Source organism: Lepidochelys kempii, chromosome 1 (assembly GCF_965140265.1).
Source record: "Lepidochelys kempii isolate rLepKem1 chromosome 1, rLepKem1.hap2, whole genome shotgun sequence".
Lineage (NCBI taxonomy): Eukaryota > Metazoa > Chordata > Testudines > Cheloniidae > Lepidochelys > Lepidochelys kempii.
The window spans coordinates 345,035,046-345,057,083 of NC_133256.1; the positions used below are offsets into that span (position 1 = coordinate 345,035,046).

Sequence of the window (22,038 nt, forward strand, 5' to 3'; positions counted from 1 at the left end):
TCTCAGTGGAGTCTGTTTTTGAAGTTTTTTTGTTGAAGAATTGCCACTTTTAGGTCTGTAATCGAGTGACCAGAGAGATTGAAGTGTTCTCCGACTGGTTTTTGAATGTTATAATTCTTGACGTCTGATTTGTGTCCATTTATTCTTTTACATAGAGACTATCCAGTTTGACCAACGTACATGGCAGAGGGGCATTGCTGGCACATGATGGCATATATCACACTGGTAGATGTGCAGGTGAACGAGCCTCTGATAGTGTGGCTGATGTGATTAGGCCCTGTGATGGTGTCCTCTGAATAGATATATGGACACAGTTGGCAACGGGCTTTGTTGCAAGGATAGGTTCCTGGGTTAGTGGTTCTGTTGTGTGGTGTGTGGTTGCTGGTGAGTATTTGCTTCAGGTTGGGGGGCTGTCTGTAGGCAAGGACTGGCCTGTCTCCCAAGATCTGTGAGAGTGATGGGTCATTCTTCAGGATAGGTTGTAGATCCTTGATGATGCGTTGGAGAGGTTTTAGTTGGGGGCTGAAGGTGATGGCTAGTGGCATTCTGTTATTTTCTTTGTTGGGCCTGTCCTGTAGTAGGTGACTTCTGGGCACTCTTCTGGCTCTGTCAATCTCCTTCAGTAACTTTTAAGAGTCCTGGAAATGTGAGATTTGCCTATCTCCTTCCAGCCAGGACAGGAGTGTCCCCTGCAGATCAAATAACTTTTTAGTCTGAGCATGCTTTGTGTTTTGTGATATTCCCTGGAGGAGAGGAGATGACCCTTTCCCATCCTTCCCAGAGCTCCACAGATATTCCCTGCCCTGCCCTGTACCCCCAACCTCAACTTCCTGCTTTGGGGTAGCCATCCGTCCAGCCAGAGGACTCCCTTGGGAGCCCATGGACAGCACTGCCACCAGCTGGGCCCCTTTTGAAGCAGACGGGTTTCCCCCCTTCTTCCAACAGGAGTGAAGCATGTTACCTGCCCAATCACACGCAGCTGTTTGTATTTTGTGGGTTTGGTTTATTCTCCTGTGCCATCGGGGCACCCTAATGACTGACTGGCCCCCAGGAAGTTTGCGGGTATCAAAGCTGCCATATTTCAGAGTAACAGCCGTGTTAGTTTGTAACCGCAAAAAGAACAGGAGGACTTGTGGCACCTTAGAGACTAACAAATTTATTAGAGCATGAGCTTTCGTGGGCTACAGCCCACTTCATCGGATGCATAGAACAGAACATATAGTAAGAAGATATATATATATATATATATACACATACAGAGAAGGTGGAAGTTGACATATAAACTGTAAGAGGCTAATTAATTAAGATGAGCTATTATCAGCAGGAGAAAAAAACTTTTGTAGTGCTAATCAAGATGGCCCATTTAGACAAGAAGGTGTGAGGGAAATAGATGCAATATGTGTAATGACCCAGCCACTCCCAGTCATTGTTGTTTTTATTTACAGTAGAGCCTGTAGGCCCCAAGCGAGATCAGGGCCCCATTGTGACAGGCCCGGGACATACAGCCCCTGCCCTGAAGAGCTGACAATCTACATGCGTGAGGCAGAAGAGAAATATGATCATCTCCATGTTACAGCTGGGAAACTGAGGCACAGAGCAACTGGCCTGCCCAGCCAGTGTAGAGCTGGGGGGAGAAATCTGCACCCCGGCTCCCTCATAAGGGGCAGGACCCAGGGAGGCTGTAGCAGGGGCTGGAATTGAAGCTAGAACTTAAATCCCCATCTGGCGCCTTTACCACAAGCCCAACCTTCCTCTTCTCTCTTCCCACAGGAGCTGACCACACATTAGGGTGGCCACCGATGGGTCTGACTGTTGGTCAGTGTGTGGCATTTAATTGGTGGTGTCCTGCATGCTGTATTCTGGGGGGTGTGGGAAAAGAAGGGGGGAACCAGTCACAGGTGAGTGTCCCTCGAGAGCTAGACTCGGGTGTATCCAGCTGTTGTCTCCTCTCCGGGGCAGGGGGCAGCGTTGAGACCGTGAACCTGGACGACACTTGTACTGACTACATGATCCCGGGGCTGCAGCCTGGGCTGGAATACACCGTCACTGTCAACCCCGTCTTTGGGGACGTGGAGGGGCCCGTGGTGAGCAGCAAGGCAACCACCCGTAAGTGCCCTGGGGTGGGCAAGTGGGAGGGGAAAGGCCTGGGAGGGCAAGTGGGTGAGATCATTCAGTTCAGATCAGCAAGAGCTCAGGCATGGAAGGAACAGGGACTGGGGATGGGGGGTGGCAAAGGAGGGTGGCAAAGGGGCTGAACAGGCAGCTGGGGATGTGGGGGTGGGAGAGGTTGAGTAGCGCTGCTGCCCAGAAGAGAGTTGAGGTACACGTACGGGGAAGGAAGCGTACAGGGTCACAGGACTCCCTTTGGGGACGCCTGGCCTAGGTTCCAGAGCAGGGGATGGGAAGCCAGGAAATGTGGGGGTCTAGCTCTGCCGCTGACTTGCTGGTGAACTGGGGGCAAGTCATTTTGTCTCTCTGTGCCTCAGTTTCCCTATCAGGAATACTGGGGGTGATGTTAGTTATCCTCCTTTATGGAGCACTGTGATAGTGCTGAGAGGCCATGGTGACGGGCCGCAGTGTAGATCTCTAAAATAGATGATCAGCCAGGCTGATCCCTGCATTGCTTGTACCCAGGTTGGCTCCCAGGTCTCCCGGTCATGCACAGCCACCTCCTAGCCAGTATCACCTGGGGCTGACAACCTCCCTCTGGTCTCTTATGCATAGAGCAGCCTGGTGCATTGTGGTCTTTCTTAGGTCCCTTAGGACCTGATCCAAGTCCCCCTGAATTCAGTGAGAGTCTTTCCACTCCTGTTGCATCCGTCAGACCCATAACCCGCCCCGCTTACCCACACTGCTCGGCTCTCTTTCTTAAAGTGGCGGCGAGCGCTGTGCAGACCCTGAAAGTGACCGACGTAACAATCAACTCTGCCCTGCTCGCCTGGAATTCAGTGGCTGGGGCCACTGGGTACAGAGTGGCTTGGGGCCCTACTCCAGGTAAGCCGGTGTTTCTTGAGCCCGTAGCGCGGGCAGGCCCCCTCCGCCCAGCATTCAATGCAGCGCCAAAGCTGGAACAGCGAGCATGTAAAATCAGGGAATGGCAGATGTCGAGGCAGCTCAGGCAGGGGTCACTTGTCCACGTTGCACAACCCTAGAGTTGCTAACTTTCGAATGGCACAAAACCGAACACCCTAGCCCTGCCCCCTCCCTGAGGCCCCGCCCCCCGCTCACTACATTCCCCTCCCTCGGGGGCTCGCTCTCCCCCAACCTCACTCACTTTCACTCGGCTGGGGCAGGGAATTGGGGTGTGTGAGAGGGTGAGGGCTCCAGCTGGGGGTGTGGGCTCAGGTGTGGGGCTGGGGATGAGCGGTTTGGGGTGGAGGAGGGGGCTCTGGGTTGGGAGGGGTCTCAGGGCTGGAGGTTGGGGCACGAGCTTACCTTGGGCAGCTCTGGGTCAGCAGCGGTAAGGCAGGCTGCCAGCTTGTCCTGACGCCATGTTGCATGCAGCCCGAAAGTGGCCAGCAGGTCCTATATTAGTAGATGGGGGGCAGCAGGCTCTGCGCTCTGCTCTCGCCCACTGCAGGCACTGCCTGCCAGCTCCCGGTTCCTGGCCAATGGGAGTGCGGAGCCGGTGCTTGGGCGGGGGCAGCACACGGAACCCTATGGCCCCCCTGCGCTAGAAGCTGGACCTGCTGGCCGCTTCTGGGGTGCAGCATGGTGCCAGGACAGGTAGGGACTAGCCTGCCTTAAACATGCAGCACCATTGACCGGACCTTTAACGGTCTGGTTGATGGTGCTGACCGGGGCCACCAGGGTCCCTTTTCAAGCAGGTGTTCCGGTCGAAAACCAGATACCTGGTCACCCTACGACAACCCACGTGCAACGGGGCAGGGAGCTTGTTTCACTGCGGGCCCTTTGGGTCCAATTCTCAGTTCCATTAAGGGCCTATTTGGGTGCTCTGGCAGCAGAAAAGCTCTCTGAATATCCCTGCACTAAGGGCCTGTCCAGCCAGTGGCGAGCTGGCGGAAGAATTCTGCACACAATGCCCCTCACTCTCCGCCCCCAGCATAAAGAGCATGGCCAGAGTGCACTTTGCTAGGGCTCCCTAGCTCCCAGGACTCATAAGGGCCATGGGAAGCAGTGTACAGACTAGAGCAGCCCAGAGGCTGCACTGACTTACACTGAGGGGGTCAGGCCATGCCCTTGAGTTTAAGGGGCCACCTGAACCCTGCTGACCCTCTCCCTGCATCAGGCCTGGGAAAGAGTTAGCAGACAATCAGGCCTCGTGAGCAGGGGCTTATGGAAAAGGCTTCCTGACCTTGTGGCTTTTCTCCCTTGAGAGGCTGTAAATTCTGCAGACCACCTGCAGCTCCAACCCTGGCCTTCCTTACAGGGATACTGTCCACTGGACTCTTTCTCGAGGGTGGAAACTGACTAATTTTGGCAGGTTTCTGCTTCAAACAGCACCTTCTTTGTTGGTTCATTTATTTCTTTTAATCCGTTTAAGGGAAAATCCCCCTGTACAAAAGTGTTTTGATTCTCTTGCTGATGTTTTGTAAAGGTACCTTCAGTGAGAGCGAAACAAACGAAGCGTTTGATTCTGCAAAGGCAGAGTGGTCTAACCCATTTGGTCTGGGCTTTCCTGTTGCTCCCTGGAGGCTGGATTGGTAGAAATCCAGGTCTTTGACTGGGTCTTTGAACTTCTCTGGCCTGCGTTATACAGGAGGACAGATTAGATGGTCAGAGTGGCCCCTTCTGGCCTTAATATTGATTAACTTTACTCTCTGGCCCCCAGGCTTCCTCCCGCCTGCTCCACTTGCCAACACGGTTTACTCTTCAGCTTCTTTTTCTTCCCCCCAAAAGAATTCTTCCACAAAGACCGACCGCGGCAGCTGGCTCTGAACAGCTCCACCACGGCCTACCAGCTCCGAAACCTGGCCCCCGACAGCGAGTATGTGATTTCCCTCTACGTGCTCTTTGGCTCGGCGGAGGGGCCTGGGATCACCGCCTCAGCCAGGACGTGTGAGTACACGCGTGGCGCGGAAGCGGTGCCTCTCCTTGCCCGGGGAGCTCAGGTACCCGGTACATACCGACAATACAGAGCGCACCAAAGGGCCCTGGAGACGCATGCTTAACCTCTTGTGATCTGAGCTTTTCATTCCAAAGCGTTATACGAACTAGCTGTATCCCCGCCTCTGGAATGCAGCCACCTCTGGGGTAGAACATGACAACTTTAACCTCACAGAGCAGCATTACACCACAGTCTGGGACACAAATGGAGGAAAAATATTATAGCTAACTGAAATGCAGGGGCAATTGCCAGTACATGCCAGTGTTGGAATTTGACTCTGGGGTAAAACCTGTTCTCCTGTGAAAAGAGTGATGGGATTGTTAGAGATCAAGAATGCCAGGACTTTTGTTTTATATTTCTTCCAAAAGGCAACAGCACCTAAAGCAGTACAGAGCCTCTTAATGCCCTGGCGGGGCATTGGGCTCAGTACCTTGCAGCCACTGAGCCACCAGTAATACTCCCTGCAGTAACCCAGGCTTCCTTTGGCTGTCTCCCAGCCAGCTGCTGACCCAACTTAATCTGATGAAGCTTGTGTGATCGGAAGGGATGACAGAATAAGATGATCTGCACCCATGGCTTGGCAGACTTCTGACATCAGTCAAAGGCTACGAGCCACCCCCTCAGCTGGTGTGTCTCGGCGGGGTTCCAGTGAAGGCAATGGAGCTATGCTGATTTACACCAGCTGAGGATCTGCCCCATGATTTCACAAGAAGAATAGCAGCGGGACTGCATCCCTGGCTGACCTACAGCAGTTCAAAGATAAGATTGCCACCATGTCCTTTGAAAGTCACTGTTCCCTAAAAGTCACTCCCCCCGGTGCTGTTAGCAGTGAGAACCCTGAGAGGCGCTGGCGTTTATTGAGCACATTACTAATCAAGACATCAGCTAACGTCACTTTCCCCTGGCAGCGCCGCTTGGCTACGTGTCCAATTTCAAGGTAACTTCCTACACGAGCACATCCATCTCCCTTGCATGGAGGGCCACCGCTGCAGCCACCGGATACCGAATCTCCTGGAGCCCAGGGGGAGCGGGCAGAGGTGAGTGCAGATCGGTCGCCATGGTTTGCTTAGGTTATACACAGAAGGGTGACAAGGATGTTCAAGCTGGCGATGCAGGTTGTCTGCCCGTGTGGAATATTGCCTGGCCACAGGAGATTGCTTTATTCTAGTTCTCTGGGCCTGCAGGGCCGATATCTGCGGAGCTAATGCTCCGAATTGCCGGTGATGGGTGTGAAAAAGCAGGCTGTGTGTGTTACTGCCAGAAGGGTTTGAACCTTCAGCCCTCAGTGCTACAAGCATAAGCATCCACCAGCTGATCTGAAGGAAAGAGACCCCTAGAATTTAGCGATAGCTCTGGGGTTCTCAAACTGGGGGTCGGGACCCCTCAGGGGGTCACGAGGTTATTACATGGGAGGTCGCGAGCTGTCAGCCTCCACCCCGAACCCCGCTTTGCCATCAGCATTTATAACGGCGTTAAATATATTACAAAGTGTTTTTAATTTATAAGGGGGGGGGTCTCACTCAGAGGCTTGCTGTGTGAAAGGGGTCGCCCGTACAAAAGTTTGAGAACCCCTGCTCTAGCTGGCTCATTAATCTCGTGCACGGACCAGCCGCTAGAGGGGAACAAAGATCCACATGCGCCAAATGTAGTTTACATGAGCTTCCGTTTTTGGCCACCAGAGTAGCTGTGATTTGTGAGTATGTCAGGGATTGCGGTCTCGTCTTAATTGGTTTGGGAAATCTTTGGGCCATCGTCTCTTACTCTAGTCGTAGAGGAATCAAGTGTTGTCCTCAAGGAATCCCGTTCATTCCAGGGGGTATTCCCCAGTGGAGATTTTGACGGGTTTCCAGACCATTTATGTCACTGATGACTTCTGTGCCTGGTGCCAGTCCGAGGCCAAGGGGAAAGCGGCTACAGGGTATGAGGACTAGCTGCCAGGGAACCTTTCCTCATTCAGCCTCCATCTGCCTTTGTTCAGTTGAATCCCTTCCCTCCTACTTCTCATCCTTTATGCCTCTCTAAATGACTCGCTTCCCCCCACAACTTTGTGTTTACACCCTTCCCCAGAGAGCCTCGGAAATAATACTACTGGGAGGAAAAGCAGTACCCTTTGGAGAAGATCCACTGTTCTTGGTGAATTATATGCACTGTGGTGTCCTTGTCCTTTCAGGAAGAGGAGTTGCCAAGAGCCAGTACCTGGGCAGCAGGGGACTTGCTTATCACATTGACCATTTGCTGCCTAATACCCACTATACACTTGGCATTCGTGCTATGTTCAACAAGTCCGAGGGACCAGAAGTGACTCTCACGCACCGTACCGGTGAGTTCTGCTGTAACGACCCCATCTTGCATGGGACATCAGGGTTTGAACCTACCACCTTCAGCAGAGACCTTTGCCACTTGAACTAAAGGAGCAGCCCTGTTAACTTGCAGCAGTAGTAGACTGTTATCCTTGAGCGGAATGCAACACACATTCTACCTGCATAAATGAATTTAGCCCTTTGGGAATACTCAGTAACATTATACTTGGGGACTCAAATCTTTCGGTCTCTCTCTCTTGTCCAGCTCAGTTCAGCAGGAGGCCCTGTTGTTCCTTATGGGAGCTGGAAACACCACCCAGCCCAACTAAACACCACCCAGCCTCCCCCATGCCCAGCCCAACAGCCAGAGTTAGGCCAAAGCGTTACAGCTCTCAGCACATTCAACTGTTGTGTGCCAGAGGCAGCGAACGGCAGGACCGAGGCGCTCCAATACCCGAGGCCCCTGCAATGGCAGGCATTAAGTGAGGTATGCCCAGAGGGTATATACCTAATGCTTCTGGTGAGGATCCTGTGAGATCAGGGATGTAGCCCTGGGCGTACCATGGGCTAGACTCTGATATTCTGACTCACAATGGGTAGCAGCGTTCTCCAGGCATAGAACCACGGACGTCAGCAGGCTTAGTCGTGGAGTGGGGTGTCACTCAGTGGCCGGAAAGGTATCGGAATCTGACTCAGGTCTCTGTATTTCATTCATTTTTGCAGCCTCGCTCGCAGACTCAAACCCCATCCAGACCGTCCGGGATTTGCGGATCGTTGACATTGGAGTAAACAGCTTGAAGGTCTCCTGGAAAAGGACCCCAGGCGTAACGCATTATAAGATATCCTGGGTCCCACTCAGTGGTAGGCATCCTATTCCACCGGCCACGTAAAGTACTGTGAGAGAGCGCTGGAGGTCCCTACTACTCTGGAAGTGACTCTCATCTCAGTGTCCCCCGCCTCTTCCCACGGGTGTTCAAGGACAGATTATAAACTGGCAGAGTGGGGACAATGCTTTTAAGAAATTTGGGGTCCTCACCCAGGCTCGTAAGAGTGGGCTGGACCCCTGGTGTGGGGAGTCTTTTGTTCTTCTCTTGTGCTCGTGGTAACTTGGTTTGATTTCCAGCTACAACCATTGTCCCTGGAGGAAAAGCTCCTCTTGGCTGCACCTGCTTTTTTGGCTTCTGCTCAGTTATTCCACCAGCTCACAAGTATGTTTGTGTGTTGCTGGGTGGGTGGGCATGCTAGGCCTGGAGGGGTGTTTTCAATCATGGAAGAGGCCCCAGAAGGATCCTGCCCTTTCTCCCTTTCACTGCTGCTTGGCACAGGCTTTGGAGGGGAGGATTAATATTCAAAATGATCTGGACAAACTGGAGAAATGGTCTGAAGTAAATAGGATGAAATTCAATTAGGACAAATGCAAAGTACTTCACTTAGGAAGGAACAATCAATTGCATACATACAAAATGGGCAATGACTGCCTAGGAAGGAGGACTGCGGAAAGGGATCTGGGGGTCACAGTGGACCACAAGTTAAATATGAGTCAACAGTGTAACACTGTTGCAAAAAACCCAAACTCCATTCTGGGATGTATTAGCAGGAGCATTGTAAGCAAGAGACAAGCAATAATTCTTCCGCTCTACTCCGCGCTGATTAGGCCTCAACTGGAGTATTGTGTCCAGTTCTGGGCTCCACATTTCCGAAAAGATGTAGACAAATTGGAGAAAGTCCAGAGATTAAACGATTAAAGGTCTAGAAAACATGCCCTGTCAGGGAAGATTGAAAACATTGGGTTTGTTTAATCTGGAGAAGAAAAGACTGAGAGGGGACATGATACCAGTTTTCAAGTACATAAAAGGTTGTTACAAGGAGGAGGGAGGAAAATTATTCTTCTTAACCTCTGAGGGCAGTACAAGAAGCAATGGGCTTAAATTGCAGCAAGGGAGGTTTAGGTTGGACATTAGGAAAAACTTCCTAACTGTCAGGGTGGTTAAGCACTGGGATAAATTGCCTAGGGAGGTCATGGAATCTCCCTCATTGAAGGTTTTTAAGAGCAGGTTAGACAAACATCTGTCGGGGCTATTCTAGATAAGACTTAGTCCTGCCATGAGTGCAGGGGACTGGACTAGATGACCCCTCCAGATCCCTTCCAGTCCTATGATTCTATAATCCAGGCTGCAAACGCAGTGGATGTTCAGGAGGCCGCACATCTGCAAAGCACAATCCCTGAAGCTTGATGCTCAGTCCTTCTGACTGGGAGGAGCCAGCCATGGCTAGCTCGAGTATGTCACCCTTGCTCCTGAGACAGCCGTGGAATCAGGGAGAGACGTAAGGTATTTTTCCCTCTCTTTGCAATCTAGTCTTGCCAGATGGGAGGAGTGAGAGCTCCTGGCTCTGCACGCAACCTTCTCTGCTCTCCTCAGCGCACCCTCCTGGTCCCAGTCCAGTCTACACACCTCCACCGCCAATCAATGAGTGGCCAAGCAGGCCATAGGAGTAGCTCCCTGCACCATGCCATCTCTCCTGGGCCAGTCCCCAGGACTGGCAGCCTCTCCAGGGTCTATCTCCCATTCTAAGGGTATGTCTACACTGCAGTCACGGGGCGTAATTGCTGCTTGTGTGGACATGCCTGTGCTCGCTTCAACCCAGCTCAGGTACCCGAACAGTGAAGCCATGTCAGCACCCATTAGCCATGCCAGGAATTTCCTAAGGTTCTTGATGGGCTTATACAGCCCGCACTAAACCATGCGCTGCCATCGCTTCGCTGCTCAGGTACCGGAGCTAGCTAGACTAAAGCTAGCTTGGAATGTCTAGGATACACCCTTGGAGGCGCTGGCAGGTGGGAGACCTCCATCAGCTGCTGCTGTTTTGCGCAAGTTGCAATTCCTGGCATGCAGGAAGTGAATGCCGGAGAAGAACTAAGGTAACAATGATCTCTTTTAACGTGGAGAGCTGGTTGAAAACTGAGCAATAAGCTTTGCAGAAACAATTTTAGAACCTTTGCGTTGCATTTTTCCAAATTATGATTGAAATTTTCTGTGTAACCGAGTATGAGCTTTACAAGCGTTTGGCCTGTTAAACCCATCTTGGGATTTATTTAAGCAATTGTTTTAAAAACATAAAAAGAAATTATCTTCTGCACATGCCTCATTTTAAAAGCAGAAGATGATCCATGACCTTTATGGGTAAAATCGCCACGAAAAGTTTCAAGCAACGATTTTTCATAAAAAGTTCCCAATGTAGGAAAAAGGGAATTTTTTGGTTGCAAAAAATTGCCATCTTTTTTTCCAATGAAAGCCCAGCTTTCTGATTTCTCAGGAGCCTCCCAACTCTTGACAATTTTGTGCAGTGTTGAAAATAACAACCTCCACATTAAACAGGAAGAGCCTTAAGGGCTCTCTTTACCAGCTAGTACACCCACATATTGGTAAGGAGGGGCAAACTAAGGGGGTATGGGAAAAGCACAGCTGCCCCCTGTCTGCTAACGAGAGAACTCCCGCATTGCCCCTTGATTTGGACCAGCTCTGTCCATATTCTTTGGCTGGGTGGTCCAGTAGATAGAACATTGGACTAGGAGCCATGAGTCTGGGTTCTATTCCCAGCTGTCCCACTGATACATTATGTGACCTTGTGCAAGTCCCTTAAGCTCACTCTGCCTCAGCTTCTCCAGCTGTAAAATGGGGATAATAACACTCATTCTCCTTTGCCAAGTGTTTTGAGATCTATGGATGAAAAGGACTGTAAAAATAATGCTCGCTACAGGAAGCATTGTTACTTTCTCCTGTCATTATCACAAACTGTTCTGTTTTTTTTATTGTTGTTATTAATTAGGTGGCTTGGAAACCTCACGGATTGTTCCAGCAGAGATCATATTTTTCACAATTACTAAGCTGCAGGAAAGCACAACGTACACCATCCGTGTGTCTTCAATGATCCAGAAACGGGAGGGAAGCCCAGTGCTTCTCAGTGCCAAAACATGTCAGTACCGAGGAGACGTGGGCAGACACCAGTATATAGTGTCACCATTGCAACTGGGAAGTAGATCTGTTCAGGCTGACGCTTCTGTGCTCATCTTAAAGTATCAAGAGTTTGGGATCAGTTCAAAGAAACAACCTAAAGCATAGGGATCATAGCTACAGCTCGAATAAATCGGCATAGCTCCATTGGTTTGGGGACAGCAACATTGATGTCCCCGAGCTAAGGATCTGGCAGTTGCTGACTCGGATTTATGGAAGTTCTGTACCATGCTGTAATCATTCCCTCTGTTCCTACATACGCTGCTAGTGAGGCAGGCTGAATGTCAGTATCACAGCTGGCACATGGAGAGGATCCGAGAGCTGATAACCAGCTGGCAGGAATTTCCCACCCACATGTGGCCTGGCACAATTGGCCAGGTGCAGTCTGGATATTTTGGATCTTTCTCTGAAGTATTTAGCAGAGGCCTGCCAGAGACAAGATACCAAACTCAACAGGCCAGCCATCTGTTTCGTTTCTGTAATGCCTATCTGGAATTTTTGCCATTGATTTCAGTGGGCCCAGGATTCCACCCTTGTATAATGTGTGAAATTTTGGCCCTGTGAAATTCAAAGTAGATTCTCCCTCTCGAGCTCTTTTGGCTCATGCCATCGATTTAAGCCTTTACACAGTAGCAAACGATCATTGTTTCTTTTCTCTTCCCTTTTAAATAGTGGGTTATCCTAAAGTGACTCAGTTTGCAGTTCAGGAGAGCACGGAAAGCAGCATTTTACTGAGCTGGACGGGCGTTCCTGGGGCCTCTGCATATTTATTAACATGGCGCCTGGCATCAGGTAACGGCTCTTAGGTGTCATTGATGAATGGCTGTGGGTAAGGAAAGCTAATGTAAGGAAAGAAGAAGAGAATGTGAGTTGGGGAGAGTTGTAGAGTGGGCTCCTTATCTGTCTCCTAAAGATCTCGGGAAGGTCCATATTGCCACAATATCACATCTTCACTATTCTTTGGTTCCCCTTGCTCAGACAGTTATTAGTTCACGACAACATAGGAATTGCCAGACCGGATCTGCCCTAAGGTCCATTTAATCCAGTGTCCTGTCTCTGACAGTGGCAGGAGTGCTCCAGAGGAAGGTGCACGGAACCCCATCATGGATTAAACCACCTACAGAGGAAGTGTCTTCCTAACCCCAGACAATCAGTGGCTGGATTAGGGGCTGAAGCATCAAGCTTTACATCCCTGATCTTTTTCTAATCCAATTTAATGCCACTGTGGATGTTCTCATTGTCCATATAAATGCTTGATCCTTCTTTTGAATCCTGCTCCGCTCTTTCCCTCTTACGTCATTCATTTCCCTCCAAGAAATAAGAGTCTTGTCTAGTAGTGAGAGCAAAGGATTGGGACTTTGGGCTCTCCCCACAATGCCACTCTTCCTGTGCCACCTTGGATGACTCATCTCTGGGCCTCAGTTTCCTAATAAATCCTGGAAGGAATGGTACCTTTCCTACAAGGGTGTTGGGAGACTTAATTGGTCTAAAATTTGTACAGTGCATTGAGATCCTTGTGTGGAAGATGCTGTAGACATGGAAGGTGCTGTAGACATGAAAGTTTCTGAGTACCCCCATCTCCCACTGCTCTCAGTGTTCAAGCAGTAACATGACGGTATTGATGATAGAACTGCCTTGAACTAACACCTCTGACACGCCCTCTCCTAACTGCCTCTAAAACTTCCCTTTTTGCCAAACTTTGTGGCTATATTACAATGTAGGGTGCTCCAGACAGGGTCTGTCTGTGGTTACAATGAGTTTCTTTGTCTCTATATTAACATCAATAAATTTAGGCTTGAAATTAGATGAAGGTTTCTAACCATCAGAGGAGTGAAGTTCTGGAACAGCCTTCCACAGGGAGCATAGGGGCAAAAAAACAAACTTGTTTTAAGACTGAGCTTGATAAGTTTATGGTGGGGATGGTATGAAGAGATTGCCTACAATGGCATGTTGCCCATATGTGACTGCTATGAGCAAATATCTCCAATGGTTGAGGGATGGGACACTAGATGGGAGGGCCCTGAGTTACTACAGAGAATTCTTTCCCCGGTGTCTGGCTGGTGAGTTGCTCACATGTTCAGGGTCTAACAGACTGCCATATTTGGGATCAGGAAAGAATTTCCCCCCAACCCGGTCAGATTGACAGAGACCCTGCGGGGTTTCTCCTTACACTGCAGTGTGGGGCATGGATCCCTTGCTGGTTTGAATTAGAGTAAATGGTGGATTCTCTGTAACTTTAAGTCATCAAATCACAGTTTGAGGACTTCAGTAAGTCAGTCAGAGTTTATGGGCCTACTACAGGAGTGGATTCTGTGATGTGCAGAAGGTCAGACTAGATGATCATGATGGTCCCTCCTGGCCTTAAAGTCTATGAGTAACGTACCCTCTTTCCTTTCTTTTTTCCAGCGTCTGATCTTTCCACTGAACTGTTGGGAGCAGCTTCTAGATCATATCGAGTTGCAGACCTGAAGCCAAGAGGGATGTACTCTTTTTCAATAAGACCGCTCTTCGGAGAGACGGAGGGGCCAGAGGTGGCGCTTACTGAGCGGATAGGTATGAGAAACGGGGCCTTGTGTTGCAATTCCTGCTGGTGTCTTTCCTGTCACCACTAGCTCATGAGATGGTCCTTGGCATGGCGTGTTCCCATGCAATCCCGATGCCTTTCAGGGCTAGCTGTGTTCTTGCTATGAACTAGTTATGCGATGGATGCAGTTCCCCTCCTTTGTTTGTTTGTTTTTTACAGTGGATTCTCGAGGGAATCCTTCCACTCCTGCTCCTACCGTTACTTCTTTACCACCTGCCACTACGAGAGCCTGGTCCGGGGGTTCTAGCAATGCAAGGGCCACTCCTCTTCCATCAGCCACCACCATGACATTAAGAATGACCCCAGCAACCACAGTTGTGACAACTAAAGCGTCGCCACCATTGACCACTCTCTCTGGGCCAAGTGAGTTTGAATCCACATGGGATTCAGTGCTGACGAATTGGTGCATTATAACCTCTTGGATGCTGTGGTCTCCTCTGATCACGAGCTAAAACTGGGTTGCGCTGGGTGAATACTTGGCGGGAAAACCCGAGATCAAAAACAGATGCTGCAGGAGGCATGTTGGCGATCATAGAATGATAGAATTGTAGGACTGCAAAGGGCCCTGAGAGGTCTTCTGGTCCAGTCCCCTGCACTCATGGCAGGACTAAGTCTTATCTAGAATAGCCCCGACAGGTGTTTGTCTAACCTGCTCTTAAAAACCTTCAATGACGGAGATTCCACCACCTCCCTAGGCAATTTATCCCAGTGCTTAACCCCCCTGACAGTTAGGAAGTTTTTCCTGATGTCCAACCTAAACCTCCCTTGCTGCAATTTAAGCCCATTGCTTCTTGTCCTATCCTCAGCAGTTAAGGAGAATAATTTTCCTCCCTCCTCCTTGTAATAACCTTTTATGTACTTGAAAACTGTTATCATGCCCCTCTCCCCCAGTCTTCTCTTCTTCAGACTAAACAAACCCAATTTTTTCAATCTTCCCTCATAGGTCATGTTTTCTAGACCTTTAATCATTTTTGTTGCTCTTCCCTGGACTTTCTCCAATTTGTCCACATCTTTCCTGAAATATGGCACCCAGAACTGGACACAATACTCCAGCTGAGGCCTAAGCAGCGCAGTCCAGAAGGTGGAGCTCTTTCCTCTCTGTCAGCAGGTGAAAGAGCCAAGAGATGTTAGATAATCGCACCTGTTATAATCGTAATAATACTGAGACCACTGCTCTGAAACAGATTGATGAGCCATTGTGTCTAACGTCCTGTCTCTGATGGTGACCAGTGTCTAATACATAAAGAAGAGGCATAAAATGCATGTAAGAGCATTGAGTTTTGTGCAGCGTCATCCCATGGGGGTGAATGTATTATATCTTGTTCACTCAACACACCCTTGAAACCACAAGGTGTGATTGTGTCTCGGACTGTTCTCCCATAAAGAAGAATAGTCCAGCCTTTTATGACAAATCCCGTCCAATATGAGACAGATTGGAGACCCAAGGCCTTCCTGTCTGTGATTTACGAACATTCTACCTTCCCTTCGCAGTCTGTGGCAAGTTCAAAGCGGACATCGCATTCCTGGTGGACGAGTCCTCAAGCATTGGCCAGAGCAATTTCAATAAAGTGAAGGAGTTCCTCTACCGGATCGTCTCCTATTTCCCCAGAATTGGGCCCGAGGGAACACAGGCAAGAGACCATTATTCTATCTATCTATTGTAGGTACCTTTCTTCTTTTTATTCATCCTCACAACAACCCTGTGAGTTAAGGGAATGCTGTGAATCTTAAAGAGGCTAAATGACGTGCCTGAGGTCACATAGGAAGTCTGTGGCAGAGAAGGTAATTAAGCCCAGCTCTCCCAAGCCTGAGACTAGCATCCTAACTATTGGGCCAGCCTTCCTCTTGGGCCCCAGCTGGACATTCCCTGTTTTATGCCATTTTCTAGCAGTTTCCCCAAACCCCACCCGCACTAAAAAAGATGATCTCCACGCTATTGAAACCTTGCATTTCAGTGTGCTCACTTTGGGCCTAAGCCAGCGCCCAATGAAGTCCATGGAAAGACTCCTACTGGCTGCCATAGGCTTTGGTACAGGTTCTTTGTTTGTAATGATGCCCTTTGCACATATGATATCTAAATTGGACCTTCAGGCTAAGGCTCCATGTTGCTTTCTTTCACTTGACTAAGGAAGGTGGAGTTCCATGTTCTCATTGCCTGCAGACCATTAATAGCATCCCCCTCCCATGATCATTGCCTTTTACTCGTGTGCTTATATCCATGACCCCTGCTCCTTAGCTCCATCCTGCCACCTTTATCGGCCTCACGTGCTCTTTGGCAGATTGCTGTAGCTCAGTACAGCGAAGAGCCCAGGACTGAATTCCACTTTAACCAGCACAAGGATCGCAATGGAGCTCTCAGAGCCCTCAAGGAGCTGCAGTACACTGGAGGCAATACAAAGACGGGTGCGTACTGTGTATGCATGTCAGTGTTTGCAGGCCACATACATTACAGCTAGAAATATGGGCCCAAGTCACCAAGTCTTGATCTGCATTTGGCTCTCAACTTCCCCAGCAGTTAGGTGGTGTGGTTTTGCTTTTGAGTTTTGAATCAGTCTGTTCTAGAGGTTGATTGGCTGCTTGTGAAGTTAAGATCTAAACTTCTTTAAAGTTTGCATTGGGGTGGGTCTAGAGTTTTGGTTTGGACCCATTTTTAATAATTGCCTGGCCATCTATTCTGGTTCTTTCATCATCATTCTAGTTTTTTGTCTGACCTTCTCTTTATAATTTTATATCCCATCACCCTCCTTAATTTAGTTTTTATACCTAACATGGAGCCCTAACCGTAAGGTTACCTATCGACTGGGAATATTTTAAAGAGTGCTTTTAACTCTAAAACATAGCCTTGATCCTAACGCTAATCCTACTAGTCTTACATGCAAGAATTCTCAGCGTTGAGTTTTATGGTTCAGCACCAGATTCTGTTTCCTTGGGATTTATTTAGATCACCGGGTCTGTTCCCTTTCGATGCATGTCTATAACTCTCAGTGATATTATTTATGTGTGCACATTAGGTAGGACTTTCAGAAGCTCTTAGTGCTGACCTAGCTCTGCTCCCACGGAAGTCAATGGGGGTTTTTACCATTGACCTCAACGGAAAGAGAGGCAGGCCAATTCAGTGTTTTGGAAAACCCCTCCTGTCGGGGATAAAATTATTTACACATCCCTCACCTATGTTGGGAGCATCAAGGCTAGTAAAGTAGCAACTGACCCAAAATATTTCATGTTTTAAAAAAGAAATCCCCCAAACCTTCAGCCGTCTGAAGATGCGCTGTCTGTAACTACAGGCATGCTAGAGAAGGGTTAGCCATTTAGCTAGTCCGTTCAGACAACATAATTAGGTTTTACCTGGGTTGCTATTGCAAGGACACTGAAATACACACACAGGAGCTTTAAATTGTGGGAAGTTAGCCCTCATTTTATCCTTTCTAAGCTGGTCACCTAAATAGCTGCCCCTGTCTTGAAGGAGCCAGTTAACTAGGATAGAAATTAGAGGAAGGTTTCTAGCCGCCAGACCAGGGGGAGGTTCTGGAGCAGCCTCTTTATATTAGTAGTGGGGCGGGCAAACAACCTCCCTAGTTTTGAAAGGGCGCCTGATAAATGTATGAATGGGAGTATGTGATAACGGGGGATTGGACTCAATGGCCTAGGAAGTCCCTTCCAGTCTTGACTCCCCTGTTCCTAAAGTGGCTTTGGCACCGATTAATCTCTCTTAATGTGGCCAGCCTGTACATTTTCTAACATGTCCTTTTTTCCACCTGCAAACTGGATCAGACGGACTCAGACCCACAGCACTACCATTCATACACCTGGCACTGCGGGATCTAGGCGTGACTGGTGTGGAGAAAGTAAAGAAGGACGTGTTATTTACTCCTTCTCATAACACAAAAACTAAAGGTCACCCAATGAAATTAATAGGCAGCAGGTTTAAAACAAACAAAAGGAAGTATTTGTTTACATGACGCACAGTCAACCTGTGGAACTCTTTGCCAGAGGATGTTGTGAAGGCCAAGACTATCACAGGGTTCAAAAAAGAACTAGATAAGTTCCTAGAGGATAGGTCCATCAATGCCTATTAGCCAGGATGGGCAGGAATCGTGTCCTTAGCCTCCGTTTGCCAGAAGCTGGGAATGAGCGACATGGGATGGATCACTTGATGATTTCCTGTTCTGTTCATTCCCTCTGGGTCACCTGGCATTGGCCACTGTCAGAAGACAGGAGACTGAGTTAAATGGACCTTTGGTCTGACCTAGTCTGGCCGTTCTTATGTTCTAGGCTGTGCATCTTTCTGCTTTCCTCTAGGTCGTGGCTTAGGCTATGTGCTAAAGGAGTTATTTCAGTCCTCCAAAGGGATGAGACCAACCGTGCCTCGCACGCTGGTGCTAGTGACCGATGGACAGTCCCAGGACGATGTGTTGCCACCAGCCAGAGTGGCGCATGCGTTAGGTAGGGATCTTTTCTTGAAAGCCCCAATCCTGCTCCCAGCAAAGTGAATGATAAAACTCCTATGAGTTTAGTTGTGCTGGATTGGGTCCTAACATAGTTTATTGTTGGCTTCCTGGGCTCTTATCTCTCTTATCTCTTCTTCCTTCATTAAAAGTTGTGGGTTTGCCCCTGACCAGACATAATGAGCCCAGTGAGCCCACCTGGTATGAGCTTGACCTAATGTTTTTAGATGAAGAATCTGATCTGTACTGGATTTAATACTCTGATGGCTGACAGCTCAGGGTGGCCAGGTGCCCGGTTTTCGACCAGAAAGTCTGGTTGAAAAGGGGACCTGACGGTGTCCGGTCAGATCTACTGACCGGACACCCAAAGTCCAGTCACTTCAGGTGGGGGAGGCAGGGAGGTGCTGAGTCTTCACCCGTCCCAGCCCCTACTTTGCTGGGGCCGCCTCCTACCTGCATTGGGCGGCTGCAGCTCCCAGCCCCGGCTCCGCGCAGAGTTGGGGGAGAGAGAGGAAGAGCAGTGAGCGACAGAGGGAGGAAGAAAGAGGAGCGAACAGGGGCGGGGTCTCAGGGGAAGGGGCGGGGCGGGGCAGGGGTGAGACCTGGGGGAAGGGGCAGAGCCTCAGGGGTGGAGGAGGTTCTGGCTTGCTTGCTGGAGTGTCCAGTTTTAAATATTACATAGTTGGCAACCGTACGGGAAACTGATGTCCACATTTTGTCCCAGGCAATGGCAGTGCCAGCTTCTCCCATGCACTGCCCCATGAATATATCTTGGTACTTCCCGGAGACCAGCTCTGGAGCGGGAGGGGAGTCCAGTCTCAGAACCCGTTTGAGATAATCCAATGAGGTTTCCCTGCTCCCATGCTGAGGTCTGTAATGGACTTTCCGCGGGGTGGGCTGAGAACAGCACCACCTCATGGGCTTGTCACTCCCCTCTGAGCACTGTGTTGCACTAGTTTGGAGTCTCTGTCCAATCCCTAAATGACAAGAGTTCGTGTAACTGTTCTGCGCCCTTGCCGGCGGTCTTAATGGAGAAGCCACAGGTGGAGACCATAAGCTGGGCATGCCTTTATCAGAGCAAGCCTCGTACCCCCAGCTCCCTCCAGTGACAAAGGGGAACAGATGGCTTAGGGGTTAAGAGTTGACTCCTCACCTCAATGTGAGCAATTTCTAGTGAACCAAGACAAGCTGTGGCTGGGAGCTGAGCCTGACTTTACTCTGCAGTTGAGAATTTCCAAGCTGATGGGTGGATTTAACCCCACAACTCCCATTAATCGGCGTCAGTGGGCACTGCGGGGTGAACCCCCCTAACCAGCTTGGAAGATCTCTGCCCGTATGCCCGTCTAATGAGGGAGCCATTTGTTTCAGGAATCCGGGTCATCGCCGTGGGGGTCTCCAGAGCTGACCCCCAAGAACTGAACAGCATTTTGTTACACCGCAACCTGCAGAATGTTTTCTACATCAGCACCTTTGAGGACTTCCCCCACATCATCCGGGAGGTGATAGAAACCATTTGCTCTGACTCGCCGCGTTCGGGACCCCAACCGCAGCCCGGGGAGGTGAGCTGCTTTCTCCTACACTATTTCCATGTCTATGCTCTATTTCCTACAGAGAGCTTTGGAGAGAAGCCAGCTCACCTCCCAGAGGTTCCTTCTGGCAGCCTGTGATCGTGGTCCTACCCTGTGTTCTGGTTCAAAGCAAACCCAAAAGTTAAGAATCAGAGAATCGTAGGACGGGCAGGGACCTCGAGAGGCCATCTAGTCCAGTCCCCTGCGGTCCTGGCAGGACTAAGTATTATAAACAAGTCTTCAGGCCTCTTTCTGATTTCACTTATCATCTACCGTTGTCAGCTGGCGGTCATGCCATCCAAGACAGCAGTGTAAAACAGGCACAGATGAAACCAGAATCTGGCCTTTTCCTGGTTATCAGTTAAGTCAGTGGCATATCCAGTGCAGGCTGAAAAAACACTTGAGGGAATTGCCAATGCACAGTCGTCTCCTGGTAACAATTGTCTGCTCAATCTGCCCCAGTAGTGTGATATAGGTAGTTTGTAAATAACCGGGTCCTTGGACACTATGATACAGCATGGCCAGAGGGCAGCAGGAGAGGATTCGAAGGGAGCCTTATTCCCTGTAGAGGGAAGAAAGTTTGCTATAGATTAATTAGAGCACCTGAAGCCAGTCACCTGATAAAACCCCCCTGCTTCAATCAGACAAGGGAAGGAGTTGGAGCAGAATGGCTTGGTGTTGGAGCAGAGAGCAGTTTGGAGGAGTCGAAGCAGAGGGGATTGGCGTTGGAGCAGAGAGCAGTTTGGAGGAGTCGAAGCAGAGGGGATTGGCGTTGGAGCAGAGAGCAGTTTGGAGGAGTTGAAGCAGAGGGGATTGGCGTTGGAGCAGAGAGCAGTTTGCAGGAGTCGAAGCAGAGGGGATTGGCGTTGGAGCAGAGAGCAGTTTGCAGGAGTCGAAGCAGAGGGGATTGGCGTTGGAGCAGAGAGCAGTTTGCAGGAGTCGAAGCAGAGGGGATTGGCGTTGGAGCAGAGAGCAGTTTGCAGGAGTCGAAGCAGAGGGGATTGGCGTTGGAGCAGAGAGCAGTTTGGAGGAGTCGAAGCAGAGGGGATTGGCGTTGGAGCAGAGAGCAGTTTGGAGGAGTCGAAGCAAAGGGGATTGGCGTTGGAGCAGAGAGCAGTTTGGAGGAGTTGAAGCAGAGGGGATTGGTGTTGGAGCAGAGAGCAGTTTGGAGGAATTGAAGCAGAGGGGATTGGCGTTGGAGCAGAGATTAGTTCGGAGGAATTGAAGCAGAGGGGATTGGCGTTGGAGCAGAGAGCAGTTTGGAGGAGTCGAAGCAGAGGGGATTGGCGTTGGAGCAGAGAGCAGTTTGGAGGAGTCGAAGCAGAGGGGATTGGCGTTGGAGCAGAGAGCAGTTTGGAGGAGTCGAAGCAGAGGGGATTGGCGTTGGAGCAGAGAGCAGTTTGCAGGAGTCGAAGCAGAGGGGATTGGCGTTGGAGCAGAGAGCAGTTTGCAGGAGTCGAAGCAGATGGGATTGGCGTTGGAGCAGAGAGCAGTTTGCAGGAGTCGAAGCAGAGGGGATTGGCGTTGGAGCAGAGAGCAGTTTGCAGGAGTCGAAGCAGAGGGGATTGGCGTTGGAGCAGAGAGCAGTTTGGAGGAGTCGAAGCAGAGGGGATTGGCGTTGGAGCAGAGAGCAGTTTGGAGGAGTTGAAGCAGAGGGGATTGGTGTTGGAGCAGAGAGCAGTTTGGAGGAGTTGAAGCAGAGGGGATTGGCGTTGGAGCAGAGATTAGTTCGGAGGAATTGAAGCAGAGGGGATTGGCGTTGGAGCAGAGAGCAGTTTGGAGGAGTTGAAGCGGAGTGGATTGGTGTTGGAGCAGAGAGCAGTTTGGAGGGAAGCAGAGGAGAATTTGGAGAAGTGCTGCAGTGGGTTAAGAAGACCAAGACCCTAGGTAAAGGGATACATGGTTTGTGCAGAGGGAGGGCAGGAAGCCCCACAAGCTGAAGGGCAGGAGAGGGAAGTAGTCCAGGGAAAGGAACTGCTAGTTCAAGTGGTTTACTGCTATCCCTAGGGTCCCTGGGTTGGGACCCGGAGTAGAGGGCAGGCCTGGGTCCCTCCCTCTCC

The 22,038-nt window shown here is 50.0% G+C and overlaps 1 protein-coding gene across 1 annotated transcript in view; it reads left to right on the forward strand.

Annotated features, from left to right (window-relative positions):
- Positions 1-22,038, forward strand: part of LOC140910910 (collagen alpha-1(XII) chain-like) — a 46,074-nt gene that overhangs the window by 22,646 nt on the left and 1,390 nt on the right. The window contains exons 11-21 of the mRNA XM_073343085.1: positions 1,960-2,106; positions 2,875-2,994; positions 4,861-5,019; positions 5,977-6,105; positions 7,239-7,388; positions 8,092-8,229; positions 13,788-13,934; positions 15,457-15,596; positions 16,245-16,368; positions 18,265-18,408; positions 19,779-19,969. Coding sequence (XP_073199186.1) covers positions 1,960-2,106; positions 2,875-2,994; positions 4,861-5,019; positions 5,977-6,105; positions 7,239-7,388; positions 8,092-8,229; positions 13,788-13,934; positions 15,457-15,596; positions 16,245-16,368; positions 18,265-18,408; positions 19,779-19,969 — 1,589 coding nt within the window. The remainder of the gene's footprint in view (positions 1-1,959; positions 2,107-2,874; positions 2,995-4,860; positions 5,020-5,976; positions 6,106-7,238; positions 7,389-8,091; positions 8,230-13,787; positions 13,935-15,456; positions 15,597-16,244; positions 16,369-18,264; positions 18,409-19,778; positions 19,970-22,038) is intronic.